The sequence below is a fragment of the Pan troglodytes genome, chromosome 7 (genome assembly GCF_028858775.2).
Source record: "Pan troglodytes isolate AG18354 chromosome 7, NHGRI_mPanTro3-v2.0_pri, whole genome shotgun sequence".
NCBI classification, from domain to species: Eukaryota; Metazoa; Chordata; class Mammalia; order Primates; family Hominidae; genus Pan; species Pan troglodytes.
In genome coordinates, this window is record NC_072405.2 from 108,085,947 (window position 1) to 108,101,953 (window position 16,007).

Below are 16,007 nucleotides of genomic sequence, written 5' to 3' on the forward strand. Positions count from 1 at the left end.
ATCCAAGGTCATGAGCAGTCCCTGCATCCCTCCTTTTCCAGCCCACGTTCTGTGGCAGCAGCTGGGCATGGTGGGATTGGATCCCCCTGGAACGGTTGTTGTCGTGAAGGAGATGTGTACAGTAGGTGGCGTAGCACATTCAGGCTTCAGGAACATGCAGAGGCAGCTGCTGAGATGCCTTTGATAGGATTACCGAGGTGATAGCACACTGCTTATTTCATTTCCTCAATATTTAAATATCCAGTATTTACTTAACTATTATACTTCAGTGTGTAGAACCATTTTAACTTTCAGTTTGGGCCACTGTATTGGTATTTTATAATTTTTGGACCCAACTGAAAATATTTGCGGTGTGAATTCTGTATTTTGAGTACAATCTGTATCAAATAATTCAGATAGCTCCTTTGCTGAGAATTAAGGATAATAATGGCTCCCTCCTATTATGAAGTGAAGAAAACAGTAGTTTTGCAGTAAATTGAGGATAAAAATCTACCTCTATCTTGTTTGCCTGTGGAAACAATTCCTTGCTCTAGGTGAGAGGAGAGTTTCTCATTAGAACTCCCAAAAATGTGTTTATATTCTCATCTCCCGATGTCTTAGGTTCACTGAAGACAAGATGTTATCACTTGTCAATAGCACTATTATTTTAGGTACCTCTTACTGTGAGGTACTGTCAGTTACAAGGCACAGCCAAAGTTATTATTATTTTTTAAAATTAAAAAGTAAACTTTAATGTTGAAAATGCAAACTTGGGGAAGACAGAAAAGATCACACACAAGGCTGTCACTTCACACTTAGAAGGTTGCACAGTGGCCGGGCAGAGGTGCTCCTCACTTCCCAGATGGTGGGGCGGCCGGGCAGAGGCGCTCCTCACTTCCCAGACGGTGGGTAGCTGGGCAGAGGCGCTCCTCACATCCCAGATGGGGTGGCAGCCGGGCGGAGGCCCTCATCACTTCCAGACAGTTGGTGGCCAGGCAGAGGTGCTCCTCACTTCCCAGACGGTGGGGAGCTGGGTAGAGGCGCTCCTTACATCCCAGATGGGGCGGCGGCTGGGCAGAGGCGCTCCTCACTTCCCAGACAGTGGGGAGCTGGGTAGAGGTGCTCCTCACATCCCAGATGGGGCAGCAGCCGGGCAGAGGGGCTCCTCACTTCCCAGTCAGGGTGGCTGGGCAGAGGCGCTCCTCACTTCCCAGACAGTTGGGCGGCCGGGCAGAGGCGCTCCTCACTTCCCAGACGGGGCGGCACAGCCAAAATTCTGAGATGTTAAGATGTACGAAAATGTATACTTTAGAATAAAAGGTACAGAGTTGTGTGTCTGTGTTTACTTATAGTATATATCATAGGTGGGGCATTTAAAAAGTTTGGAAAAATTATTCTAGATATCTTTCTCTTTTTTTTGAGATGGAGTTTCACTCTTGTCACCCAGGCTGGAGTGCAATGGCACGATCTTGGCTTACTGCAACCTCCACCTCCTGGGTTCAAGTGATTCTCCTGCCTCAGCCTCCAGAGTAGCTGGGATTACAGGCGCCTGCCATCACGCCCAGCTAATTTTTGTAGTTTTAGTAGAGGTGGGGTTTCACCATGTTGGTTAGGCTGGTCTTGAACTTCTGACCTCGGGTGATCCACCTGCCTCGGCCTCCCAAAGTGCTGGGATTACAGGCGTGAGCCACTGCGACCAGATATCTTAAAGATAAGCCCAGACTTTGTATTTCTGATTATTCGATCCCAAATGCCCAAATGGTTATTCCAGTTACTCACAGAGGTTCATAATTCACTTATCTCCCCTTCCCTGTTTGGCTTAAGTAAAGGAATCTCACATCAAAACAGGCAAATATGGTGTGACCAATTTAAGATAAATATTTGATGTAAACACTGCACATTTTAAACAAGATGCATTATAGGTGATTGGGGGTTTTACATGGTGGAAAAGAAAACATATTTTGGCTACTTGGGATTAATTGGAATGGACATTTGGAAGACTTAAGTGCCCTTAAATAATGAGACTGCTTGGAGACTGTACTTTCTCATCTGACATCACATCTTCCAAGGTTACAATTAAGGGCAGTGCTTTTCCTTAGTGCAGGCAAAGGCAAACTTATATTTCAGGTTTTGGGGGCCATATAGTCTCTATCACAAGTATTTGACTTTCTGATGAAGCTGGAAAGCAGCTGTAGACAGTATATGCGAATGAATGTGGCTACGTCCCAATAAAGCTTTACTTACAGACACTGAATTTTGAATTTCATATGATTTTCACATGTCGCAAAACATTTTTCTTTTGAATTTTTTTTTCCTTCAACCATGAAATGACATTTAAAAACTTCTTAGCTCCCAGGCCATACAATAAAATGGTGACAGGCCCTATTTGGCCCACATAGTTTACCAACCCCAGCCTTACTAGAAATTTAGGCTGAGTTTTCTAGGCAACTGTAGGACAGCTATCGGAAACATTCCAGATTGTTCAGTAGCCCCTGCTTTTGGCTTGGATAGATCTGAATTGAACTATTCCCTCCTGCAAGAGGGCCGGCAAACAGGAGTACCTAATCTTTGTTTTTTTGTTGTTGTTTTTGTTTTTGTTTTTGAGACAGAGTCTTGCTCTGTTGCCCAGGCTGGAGTGCACTGGCGCGATCTCAGCTCACTACAAGCTCCGCCTCTTGGGTTCAAGCGTTTCTCCTGCCTCAGCCTCCAGAGTAGTTGGGACTACAGGCGCCCGCCACCACGCCTAGCTAATTTTTGTATTTTTAGTAGAGACGGAGTTTCACCATATTGGCCAGGCTGGTTTCTAACTCCTGACCTTGTGATCTGCCCGCCTCAGCCTCCCAAAGTGCTGGGATTACAGGCGTGAGCCACCGCGCCCGGCCTAATCTTTGGGGTTTTTGTAAGGATATCTTTTTCCTGCAGAAGTTTTAGTGCTCCCTTATATAATATCTTTTTTTTTTTTTAAAGACAGAGTCTCACGCTCTCACCCAGGCTGGAGTGTGGTGGTGCAAACTTGGCTTACTGCAACCTCCACCTCCTGGGTTCAAGCAATTCCCATGCCTCAGCCTCCTCAGTAGCTGGGACTACAGGCATATGCCATCACACTTGGCTAAATTTTATATTTCGTATTTAGAGACAAGGTTTCACTATCTTGGCCAGGCTGGTCTCTACCTTTTGACCTCAAGCAATTCTCCCAGCTCTGCCTCCCAAAGTGTTAGGATTATAGGCGTGAGCCACCGCGCCCGCCCTTACGTAATATCTGAATTAAAATTTACATTTGGCCGGGCCATCCGAGACCATCCTGGCCAACATGGTGAAACCCCGTCTCTACTAAAATACAAAAAATTAGCTGGCTATGGTGGTGTGTGCCTGTAGTCCCAGCTACTCAGGAGGCTGAGGCAGGGGAATCACTTGATCCTGGGGGGCAGAGATTGCAGTGAGCCAAGATTGCGCCACTGGACTGAGACTCCGTCTCAAACCCACAAAAAACAAAACAACACAACAACAAAAACCCAAAACTTATATTTAACAAACTATAGTGGAAAATAAATAAATCATTTGCTGGCCAGGCACAGTGACTCACACCTGTAATCCCAGCGTTTGGGGAGGCTGAAGCGAGCAGGTCACCTGAGGTCAGGAGTTTGAGAGACCAGCCTGGCCAACATGGTGAAACTCTGTCTCTACTAGAAATACAAAAATTAGCCAGGTGTGATGGCAGGTGCATGTAATCCCAGCTACTTGGGAGGCCGAGGCAGGAGAATGCCTTGAACCCAGGAGACAGAGGTTGCATGAGCCAAGATTGCAGCATTGCACTCCAGCCTGGGGCAACAAGAGCGAAACTCCATCTCAAATAAATAAATAAATAAATCATTTGCTTACAAAACAGTTGCTAAAGTCTTGAAGAATAGTAGCTGAAGCTGTTATTTATATAGAGTGTTACCTGCTGTCATTTATACAAAGATCCATTCTATAAATTCCTATTTTAGTTTACTACCAGAAAAGAAACTGACATCTTCTCTTTCCCTTTTTGTCTATCTGTGTATATGTAGAAATAAAAACCTTATAACCCAATAAATTTCCATTTTGCCTTATTTCTGGGTGATTTTAACACTCAGTTGTCTTATTTTGCGTGATGATTTTTGGGGGTGGGGGGAGCAGGATGGGGAGAGGGGGGTCTCTGTCATACTGGCTGGAGTGCAGTGGCATGATCATGGCTCATTGCAGCCTCAACCCTCCAGGGCTCAAGTGATCCTCCTACCCCAGTCTCCCAAGTAGCTGGGATTACATGCACGTACCACCACACCCAGCTAATTTTTCTTTTTTGTTGTTGTTGAGATGGGGTCTTGCTATGTTGCCTAGGCTGGTCCTGAACTCCTGGGCTTAAATGATTTGCCTGCCTTGGCCTCCCAAAGTGCTGGGATTACAAATGTGAGCTTCTGCATCCCGCCAATGCTGTTCTAATGCTAGAACTCATTTCACAAGCAAAGAAGTTCAGCAGTGAGCTCATGCTTGTGGAATTCATCGGTATTAACATGTTCCCCCCATCCTGAAACAGCTTGCATCCTAGTTCTGTAGTTTCCATTGGGGTTTTGGGTACTTCTAGATTATGTCTCATTGTGGAGGTGGGGTTTCACAAGACTGGAAGACTTCTGTATGAAAACATGTCAGCTCCAAGGCAATGACTTCAAACAGCATGGTACTCCTCCTTGCTTTACTTAGTGTCTATACTGCACGTGTTCAGGCCCTACTTCCTTGTGTTGAAAGTCGCCTCTGACAAGTTGGGTTGTTTCCCAGGCCCTTGCAGAAGCTCATAGGTAAAAGCTTGCAACTCACCTGCCAGCTGGGAAGGCCGAAGGAATGGGTAGTCTTTGCCTGCCCACATCCTCAGGCTGAAAGCTTCCCCATGATGACTGACTTCCTCTTTCCATTTTGACTGCCATGATTATCTTTTTATTTTTAAAATGTTGCTTTTAACACCATATTGCACACACATCCCTAAAAATCATAGAATCAAAGGTTTTTTCATCGTCCCGTCACTCCCTCCCCCATCCTCCACTTTTTCACCCCAGCAGAAAGCACCCTCAACTCTTTCACTCATTTCTTCTGTACTTACCTTCATATTTAAAAGTGATAGTCTGCTTTGCTAGTTGCTGATGATCAATGTGAGATGCCTTTTGAATAGGATGTAACTCTCACTCTCCCATTTTCTCCGCTGCTTTATCCTCCTCGTGTAGTTTCATCACGTTTTGCCTGCATCATCAGCTAGTGTTTACTTTGCCTTTGCGAATATATGATATTGTTCAGTGCAGAGTTCTGTAGTGTACATTCCCTTTCTCATACAACTCTTGATTTTCCCAGACTAACACTTGCTTTGTTTTTTTTGATCCTAAGATTTTTTTTTTTTTTTTTTTTTTTTTTACCTTTTACCTAGTCCCAGGCTTTTCTAAGTGGCTATCAAACCTGTCAGTTTATTAATATTAACTATTAATAATGCTATTTTCCAAAGGTTTGATTCTATAAGACACTTCGTCAGTTCTCTTTCCTGAGACTTCTCCTCACCCCGTTCCAGGCCAGACAAGGGGCCACACAGTTGTCATCTGGGCATTGATTTCCTTAGCTTTACCTCACCCTTCTTAGGACCATGAACAGACTTATGGTGCAATTACCTTGTGCTTTATACTGCCCCCACACCCAGTGTTAGACCTCAAAATCTCCAAGGATGGTTCTTTGAGGGTCTCATGGAAGCTCTAGACACCCTCCCCAGGAAAATAAACACATAGATGGAAAATTTGGCCTGCAATTTCAGGGGACTGGTAGATCCTTGCAGTCCATTTGTGGATCCCCAAGAACCCATGATCACAATCAGCATATCTTTTTTTTTCTTTCTTTTCTCTTTAACTTCCTTTTCCTTTTCCCCCTCCCTTCCACTCCCCTCCCCTCCCCTCCACTCCCCTCCCCTCCCCTCCCCTCCCCTCCCCTCCCCTCCCCTCCCCTTCCCTTCGACAGGGTCTTGCTCTGTCACCCAGGTTGGAGTGCAGTGGTACGATCGTGTTTCACTGCAGCCTCAACTCCTTGGGCTCAGTCTTCCCACCTTAGCCTCCTAAGGCTAATTTTTGTATTTTTTGTAGAGACAGGGTCTTGCTATGTTGTCCACACTGTTCTGGAACTCCTGAGGTCAAGCAATCCTCCTGCTTTGGCTTCCAAAAGTGTTGGAGTTATAGGTGTGAGCCACCGCACCAACACAATCATATCTTTTAACGTTTTGTGATGTATTTTTATGAATGTCTGAAGACCCTTGTGTAATTTATACTTCATATTTTGGGAAATGTAATGCTAGCAACAGTAGAATTCTAAATAAGCCTATAGTGACTTAACTAATATTACAGTAAAAGTTCAGTTCTAACCAGAGTATCCAATTTTTTTTTTTTTTTTTTTTCTTTTTGAGACGGAGTTTCGCTCTTGTTGCCCAGGCTGGAGTGCAATGGCGCGATCTCAGCTCACCACAGCCACCGCCTCCCGGGTTCAAGCAATCCTACTGTGTCAGCCTCCCGAGTAGCTGGGATTACAGGCATGCGCCACCACGCCCAGCTAACTTTGTATTTTTAGTAGAAACGGGGTTTCTCCATGTTAGTCAGGCTGGTCTTGAACTCTCGACCTCAGGTGATCCACCCACCTCAGTCTCCCAGAGTACTGGAATTACAGGCGTGAGCCACCGTGTCAGGCCTAAATATTTTCTATTTTTACCAATAAATAGTTCTTCCCTCCTGAGCATTTTGTTATTTATTATTATTTGATGGAGTGCATTCGTTTTTCCCAAAAATATTTTAAAATTTAAATAGAGATGGAGTCTTGCTATTTTGCCCAGGGTAGTCTGGAACTCATGGGTTCAAACATAGACCCACCTCACTCAACTTCCCAGACTGTTGGGATTATAGGCATGAGCTACTGTACCCAGCCAGTTTCCCCAAATTATTAATGTCTTGTGGATTTTTGCCTAGTTGGAATCACTTTTATTCTAGGATGTCAGATTTTGCAACCTTTGATTTATTTCTCCCCCCAACTGTTCTATATGTTGATGTAGCTGAGAAGAATGAAGTTACCTCTGGTAACACTCTGAATCTTTGTTAAGTTGACTTGAAATGAATGATGAGTTTCTTTCCCACATGTTATGTAGGCTGTCACCTAGCATGACAACTTCAATAGAAGAGACATTATATATAGATAGAGAGCAGTCTTCCTAATGAACTTCTGAGGTCATTAGCAAGAGGGATTTTTCCTTTTGTGTGGAAGAGAGTTCCACTGTCATCCAGCCATTCCGTAGCTGAAGTCATGTTAAAACCAACTGCAAGAAACTTAGATTAGAATTTGGTTGTATTAAGCATTGCTTGACCTAAAGCAGTCTGTGGTTGCGGTTTTAAACTCTTGAGTATGTTTATCTAGGTGCTCCTTGAGTAGCTGCTGCTTGTCAGGAAGTGACTTCAGAAATAGGACATGACCTATATTCTTAGTTCTCAGAGATTATTTTTGGTCATTCATTGTGAATGGTTAAGTTTTTAAAACAAAAAGAGTGGTTTTAACTAACACCAGCTTCCACAAATGTCAAAATAATAGAGTTGTCACCAGTTTTGTTCTATGGCATCTTAATGGGCACATCCCATGTTCATTGATCTCCTATAGTTATTTTCTCAGATTTTAGTATACTTGACTGATCTTTGTAGAAAAGAAAAATAGCAAGTGTTTGTAGTGAATATACTGCAGTAGAAACTGTGGCAATGCTTCCTTCACCAACCCTTCCAATAATATCAGCATCACTTAGATACAAAGATGATGCTGCCCCTACAAGGATTTAAAACTAGTCCCATGTGGAGAACCTTTGAAAGTAGTCCAAAGGCGTCATCTGGAGAATATTTTGCAATCAGTATTTAGTATGTGTTGAAGGAAAAGTGAAAACAAGGGAGGGTGTCAGAAACTTTAATGAAAGGAGAAATTCTTCTCCAGGCATCTTAAGCTTTGGATTAAGGGTCCAAGGCAATAGAATATTTGAAAGAAAAGACTATCAAGATATTAAAGTACTGGCTGGGCATGGTGGCTCACGCCTATAATCCCTGTACTTTGGGAGGCTGAGGCAGTCGGATCACCTGAGGGCAGAAGTTCTGGACCAGCCTGGCCAACGTGGCAAAACCCCATCACTACTAAAACTAAAAATTAGCCTGGTGTAGTGGTGCATGTCTGTAATCCCAGCTACTTGGGAGGCTGAGGCAGGAGAATCGCTTGAACCCAGGAGGTGGAGGTTGCACTCAGCTGAGATCGCGCCACTGCACTCCAGCCTGGGTGACAGAGCAAGACTCTCTCAAAACAAAACAAAACCAAAGATTTAAAATGTTGATTTAAAATGAAACTTTAAAACGAGTTTGAAGATGAATAACAAGAAATAGTGACAGACCGCCAAATGTAATGTGAAAGTTTTATTTTGACAAAAGGCAGATTTGCAGCACCATTTTTTTTTCCAAGAATATCTTATGTTAATCTTCTGTGAACATTTTGGAGATTTTGATTTGAATATTGTGTTTTGCTCAGAAAAAAAATGGTGGGTGTGATAGCTGATTTTTACCTTTTAAGTAGCTCTACAGGTCGGGCACAGTGGCTCATGCCTGTAATCCCAACACTTTGGGAGGCTGAAGTGGGAGGATCACTTGAGGCCAAGAGTTCTACACCAGCCTGGGCAACGTGGCAAGACCCCATCTCTATGTTTTAAACATTTAAGTAACTCTACTGTGTTTTAGGATAATTTATCTAAAGATAAGTATATGAATCAGTTAATTGTTTAATGCAGTGGTGGGGCATTGTGTTGAAGCTCAGTCTTGCTAAAATTAATATGTCTGGTGCTGGTCACAGCTGTTTCCACTTGTTATAAGTTGCTGTATCTAATGCACACACACGTATGTGCGCTGGGGGCTCAGTCCTAAAGTCAAATATGCACACGCAGAGAAGACAGCTGTTGCTTTGTTTTAGAGAATACTTTTTTCTTCCCGCAGCTCAAGCTGACACTTTTGGAATTGCTAGTGGAGATGCTGTTGTTAGATACTGGCTAGAACTTGTCAAGGTCGACCATGAGGCTCTCTTCATGTGCTGACCTGTGCCTATCTTTCCAACTTCATCTCTGCAACATTCTCCCTTCAGTGTTCACTGTAGCAAACACCTTGCAGTTCCCAGAAAGTGCCCTGTGGCCTGCTTCCCTCTTAACTCCCTACTGGAATGTCATCCTCTTTACTGCACACCTGGTCATCCTACTGAGAGGCCTTCCTTGACTCCCCAGAATAAATTGGTTGTCCTTGTCTGTTCTTTCCTAACTTGTCTGCAACCACACATTGCTCATGTTGAGTTTCACCTGTGTCTGCCTTCTGCTAGATTGCAGGCCCCTGAACAGACAGTGACATGTTTTCAGGTTCAAGTCGCTGTGACTGAGTTCCCTGGACACCTAGGTGCTCAGTGGGTGCTGGTTTGTTGGACTTAGTTTCCTGCTGTGCTTCCTTGCCTCAGGCATGTGTTCTGTACTGAGTGTATCTTGCCTACTCCATTCCTTTTCCACGTGGGCAACGCTGAACATTTGCCCCAGACTCTATCTTGGTTAATACCTGACATATAAAGTATTTAGCACATAGGCAAAGATCACTACCTCTTTCAGGAACAAAGGCCGGGGAGCTGGCGGGCGCGACTCTGGCGCATTGCCTTTGCCTATGTGTTGCTGGCCAGTTATCGGCTTCTTGCATCACAGCTCCAGAGTCCCATTTAGCTTGACATGGGCTGGGCCTTGCAGATACTCCTCCTTCACCTCCTGACCCTGTTCAGCCAGGCCAGTAGGGCGCACTGGAGGAGGAAAGCCGCCACCCCTGTCTCCTCCACCCCCCTGCCCGCCTGCCCGCCCCCGGTTCCTGTGTGTTTCTGCAGTGTTCAGATCTTGCTGGCAGTGCTCCCCAGGGCCCAGTGCGAGCGGAGACAGCGGTGGCAGCGCTTCTCAGGCGGTTTCCAGAGCGGGCCGTGGCTCCCAGGAACGGCTTCCCGCAGGTGATTCTGTGCACACTGGCCTCTACCTGGTTCAGCCGGAAGCTTCTCCACTGTCCAATGGGCTTCAGCCACACCCTCCCTAGCCGTGTCTCAGCCCAGCCTTGGAGACCTCTGTTCTAGCTTGTTCCGTCCCTGAGTGCCGTACTTCAATCTTCTTATCCATTAGTGCTCTTTCCCCCCCATTAGTCAGTTCCCGGTTCCTCAGTCTCCTGTTAATAATTCTTCATGAAACTGTATTCACATCACTGTGTGGCTTCTGTGTTCTGATTGGACCCTAGCCAGTACAGGTGCCCTCTGCCTAGGTGGCTGAAGGAACCATACAGGCTTTTCGGGGGCCGGCCTAAATGGCACCTCCGTCACTCCGCAAACATCTGAGTTCCTGCTGTCGGATAGGCACTGGCCCACCCTCGAGGAAGTGAGACCTGGCTTCAGCCCCACAGGAGCTCCAAGACTGGGAGGAGAGAAGTAATGAAGTGTGTAGAGCTGGAGAGGAGGGGTGTGTGTGTGTGTGTGTGTGTGTTTGGGAGAGTGCAATGTGACAAAAACTTAACAAAATTTTAGTGTTGTTCTAGTAGGAGCTAAAGGGACAGATAAATGAAAATTAACAAAATTGATGAATACCACTTTAAGCATAAGTGATATCCCTGATAGAAAATCTAACCAAGTGTGGTTTTGTTTGTGAATAGTCTTTCCCTTTCCACAAATCACTTGAGGTGGGTGAGGTTTTATTTTGTCTTCTCATCTCTGAACTCCTAAAGGGCAGGGACTGTCTTTTGTCTCAATTATCTTATACTCACAATGACTATTACATACTAGATGCATAATAAATGTTAGTTTACTGAATGAAGGGTGATATAACTATTCTGTATTCCATTTTCTACTCCAAGAAAGCCGAAATCAGCCAGTGTATAGACTGCCAACTCTGAGGTATCCTTATTTCATAGACATGGAAACTGATGTTAAGTAACTTACCCAAGGCTACGCTGATAAAATGTGACTGACCCAGGCTTTGAATCCAGGCTGATACCAAAAGCTTGGCGTTTTCACTGCACTTTGCAGTTCTCACCATGAGTGGTTACTGTAGTCAATCAAGTGCCTACCCTATTTGTGTGTGCACATGGACACACTCACCTAGGGGTCTTTTTTCCTCTTCAGAGCCATCACCATTTCTTCTAGAGTCACCGACCTCTGGCCATCCAGCTACACATGGACAGGGTTAGAAAAACTCAGGGCTTGAGAGTCGCTCTCCATTTGCTCCTTTAAGGATTCAAAAAGTCTTTTAATGAAGTGTATCCACTTGCTAGAAAATTGAACTTGGTACAAGTTGTGGAACATGTTTAGTTGCATAAAAGTTCAGTAAAAGCTAAACCTCGGGGAACGTATGTGCTCTTCAAACATTAACTCTTGCCGTCCCTCTTTCTTCTCAGGTGCTGCTACCCCCGTATGATGATGCCACTGTGAATGGTGCTGCCAAGGAGCCACCGCCACCTTACGTGTCTGCCTAAGCCTTCAAGTGGGCGGAGCTGAGGGCAGCAGCTTGACTTTGCAGACATCTGAGCAATAGTTCTGTTATTTCACTTTTGCCATGAGCCTCTCTGAGCTTGTTTGTTGCTGAAATGCTACTTTTTAAAATTTAGATGTTAGATTGAAAACTGTGGTTTTCAACATATGCTTTGCTAGAACACTGTGATAGATTAACTGTAGAATTCTTCCTGTACGATTGGGGATATAACGGGCTTCACTAATCTTCCCTAGGCATTGAAACTTCCCCCAAATCTGATGGACCTAGAAGTCTGCTTTTGTACCTGCTGGGCCCCAAAGTTGGGCATTTTTCTCTCTGTTCCCTCTCTTTTGAAAATGTAAAATAAAACGAAAAATAGACAACTTTTTCTTCAGCCATTCCAGCATAGAGAACAAAACCTTATGGAAACAGGAATGTCAATTGTGTAATCATTGTTCTAATTAGGTAAATAGAAGTCCTTATATATGTGTTACAAGAATTTCCCCCACAACATCCTTTATGACTGAAGTTCAATGACAGTTTGTGTTTGGTGGTAAAGGATTTTCTCCATGGCCTGAATTAAGACCATTAGAAAGCACCAGGCCGTGGGAGCAGTGACCATCTGCTGACTGTTCTTGTGGATCTTGTGTCCAGGGACATGGGGTGACGTGCCTCGTATGTGTTAGAGGGTGGAACAGATGTGTTTGGCGCTGCATGGGATCTGGTGCCCCTCTTCTCCTGGATTCACATCCCCACCCAGGGCCCGCTTTTACTAAGTGTTCTGCCCTAGATTGGTTCAAGGAGGTCATCCAACTGACTTTATCAAGTGGAATTGGGATATATTTGATATACTTTTGCCTAACAACATGGAAAAGGGTTTTCCTTTCCCTGCAAGCTACATCCTACTGCTTTGAACTTCCAAGTATGTCTAGTCACCTTTTAAAATGTAAACATTTTCAGAAAAATGAGGATTGCCTTCCTTGTATGCGCTTTTTACCTTGACTACCTGAATTGCAAGGGATTTTTATATATTCATATGTTACAAAGTCAGCAACTCTCCTGTTGGTTCATTATTGAATGTGCTGTAAATTAAGTCGTTTGTGATTAAAATGAGGTTTGCCCACATCCAAGATGACCTTGTGACTTTGTGCTGACTGTGTCTGAGGACCTTTCCCTCCACATATGGCCAGGCAGATGCACCCAGTTCAGCCTAAGGAGTAGGCTTTTTTTTGGGGGGGGGGGGGGAGGAGTCGGGTGGGGGGGGATTTTTAATGTTTTAATTTTCAAGACGGTTAAAATACTGAAATGTTTAAGTGGATAACTATATTATTCATAAAATGACTGAGTGAAAACTAATACACTATGAGATGAAAAGTACTTGTCAGGGATTTTCAAGCTTTTGCTCAAGTAATTACTATGAAATAACAATTTCTAGAAATGAAGAACAATCTGTGGAGAATAAATTACCATTGGTGTGGGGGAAAAAAGCCAAACAGAAGTAGAAAAAGGTGTAGCCGGCATACAAATGTTATCTACAGTGTATTTTTAGATTTTTTATACTTGACCAGGTCTCTTATGTCCTTTTTCTGGAAAACTATTTTTAACTACTAAAGTGATTATAAATGAAAAAGTGGCCAGTAAAGTGACTACTATCTTCAGGGCTTTAAACCAGTTGGGATAATGTGGTAAGAGAAAAAGTTGAAGGTGTAATGCTACCCGCATACCCATTATTACCGTGACTATGGCTTCACTAAGTCTTTCAGAAATAAGAAGGCAAACCATGAAAAGAAAAGAGGAGCTGTACTGCTAGCTAAATTAAGGTAGTCTGGTTTGGCTGGACTACCTTCTGGTAGAGCAAAACCCCATCTGATCCCACCCAAGAAAGATGGAAACTGGCTCCATAAGCCATCTGAGTAAAAGCTAATAATGGGAATATTAAGTTTTTGTCATCAGCATGACCAGTGGTGGAGCAACGAAGGGGATTAGTCCTGCCAGAGTTACATATAATGCTGGCTTTGGGCTGTCAGTTAGGTAAGTGATGGTGCTTGGTGGCCTGGCTGGAAGTGCTTGCTTCTGCTTCTTTTTAAAGCTGCAGGGGGATGTATGATAGCACTGTGTCTTGCTCATATGCACTGGAAATGATGAGGAAAGCCAAGGCCTTGGAAATGGGGAAAAGTTCTGGAGAGACATCTTGAGAGAAAGTATATCTGTTCTGCTGGTTCTTAGTCCCACTGGGAAAGAGTACTTCAGCATCTTTGAAGATGCTTGAGAAAACTTCTGGATGAAGCAAAGCATACTGGCCCCTATTGAAAGTCTTGTTCAGGAAGATGCCAGGCAGTTCTGATTAACGTGTTGTTACAGCTAAGCGGAGGCACTGAATCAGGGGCATGTTTCCTTGGTGCCTCCCATCCCAACCTGCACCTGTGGCTACTTTGAGACTTGCCAGCATTGCACGGAGAGCAGGAGTAGGCTTTATGGCTTGTTTTACACACAGTGTTTTTAATATCTCAGTCCTGATAAAATCAGCGTCTTAGGCCAAGAGGAATGGGGGACAAACAGACTCGAGCTTCCAATATTCCTAACCATGCATTCAGTTGTTTTGCATATGGTTGCTTTATGTCCATCGTGTACTTTTAATAAGCAGTTAAGATTTTTGCTACATTCCAAGGGTGATTAAGAGAGGAAGGAAGGGGGATTTTTTTTTTTTTTTTTTTTTTTTTTTTGAGACGGAGTCTCGCTGTGTCTCCCAGGTTGGAGTGCAGTGGCGCGATCTCGGCTCACTGCAAGCTCCGCCTCCTGAGTTCACGCCATTCTCCTGCCTCAGCCTCCCAAGTAGCTGGGACTACAGGCGCACGCCAACACGCCCGGCTAATTTTTTGTATTTTTAGTAGAAACGGGGTTTCACTGTGTTAGCCAAGATGGTCTCGATCTCCTGACCTCGTGATCCGCCCGTCTCGGCCTCCCAAAGTGCTAGGATTACAGGCGTGAGCCACCGCGCCCGGCCGGAAGGGGGATTTTTATCCCAAAGAATCAGTTATTTCTTTTGGTGTATCTCATTGTCATTCTTTATAAACTCTACCTAAGTAATTCTGTTTCTTGAAGCTTTATGTCTAGAAGACTGACACAAAGTTAAACACATGGGTTACTAGAAATGGAGAGGGCACCAGGGGCAGTGGCTCATGCCTATAATCCCAGCATCTTGGAAGAAGGAGACAGGAGGATCGCTTGAGCTCAGAAGTTAGAGACCAGCCTGGGCAACATAGTGAGACTTCATCTCTGTGCAAAATTTAAAAATTAGCTGGGCATGATGGCATGTGCCTGTAGTCCCAGCTACTCAGGAGGCTGAGATGGGAAGATAACTTGAGCCCAGGAGGTTGAGGCTGCAGTGAACTGTGGCCGTGATTATGCTACTTGCACTTCAGCCTGAAGGACAGACTGAGACACTGTCTTGAAACAAAAAGAATGGAAAAGCCCTGTCAGTTTCATGATCCCTGGGGAAGGGACATAGGAAATCACAGTTAATTGCATGTTGTTCCCCATGATTTTATAGCTCTTTGCCTAATCATTTTTGCAGTATGAAAAATGATACATGGTCAGGCCAGGCACAGTAGCTCATGCCTATAATCCCAACACTTTGGGAGGCCAAAGTGGGTGGATCATCTGAGGTCAGGCGTTCGAGACCAGCCCAGCTGGCCAGCATGGGAAAAGCCCATTTCTACTAAAGACACAAAAATTATCTGGGCATGGTGGTGCACACCTGTAATCTCAGCTACTTGGGAGGCTGAGGCAGGAGAATAATTTGAGCCCAGGAGGTAGAGGTTGCAGTGAGCTGAGATTGCACCACTGCACTCCAGCTTGGGCAACAGAGCCAGACTCCATCTCAGGAAAAAAAAAAAAAAAAAGATGCATGGTCAAATGGAAGGAAGTGCTGATTTTGAGAGTCATAGGGTTCTTGGAGAGAAAACAAGACTGCTGATCTCGTTCATGCAGCACTCAAATAGCATCACAGACTCTTGAGATATCCCTTCGTTCTCAGAGATCCCATATAGTGCTGGTGATGCTGGCTTTTCCTGACTTGTTGCATAACCCAGGCTAAGGTCAAGAGCTGCCTCCATATTTACTTCTGCAAAGTAAGAAATTGTTCCCTTCTTGTCTCCACTATGGGAAGGTTGTGATGTTGGATTAAAATGACCTAGCAGAGCACATTATGTGCCTTAGCAGTTCACTGTATCTTTTTGTCTCATTGCTAATCCAGATAAATGCCTCACTTTTCAATGTATTTCAAATCCATTTTGATATTTAGCCGCTTTCTCCTATTTTGTTGTCCACAGAGAAACAAGCAGTTATTCCTGCAGTTTTTCAAGTCTGTTTGCTGGGGTAGAAGGAAGAGGAAAACATACACACCCTTTGACTTAAATTGTGGTCTGTCCACCCTAGAAACAGCTTCCGTTGAACAAGCTAG

The 16,007-nt window shown here is 44.3% G+C and overlaps 1 protein-coding gene and 1 pseudogene across 1 annotated transcript in view; one reads left to right on the forward strand and one right to left on the reverse strand.

Moving 5' to 3' along the window:
* LAPTM4B (lysosomal protein transmembrane 4 beta) overlaps positions 1-12,675 on the forward strand; it is a 76,803-nt gene extending 64,128 nt beyond the window's left edge. The window contains 1 exon segment of the mRNA XM_003951305.3: positions 11,472-12,675. Coding sequence (XP_003951354.2) covers positions 11,472-11,549 — 78 coding nt within the window. The 3' untranslated portion in view covers positions 11,550-12,675.
* Positions 12,676-13,099: 424 nt separating this feature from the next.
* LOC129135747 (transmembrane protein 69-like) lies at positions 13,100-13,893 on the reverse strand (annotated as a pseudogene).
* Between the last annotated feature and the right edge of the window lie 2,114 nt (positions 13,894-16,007).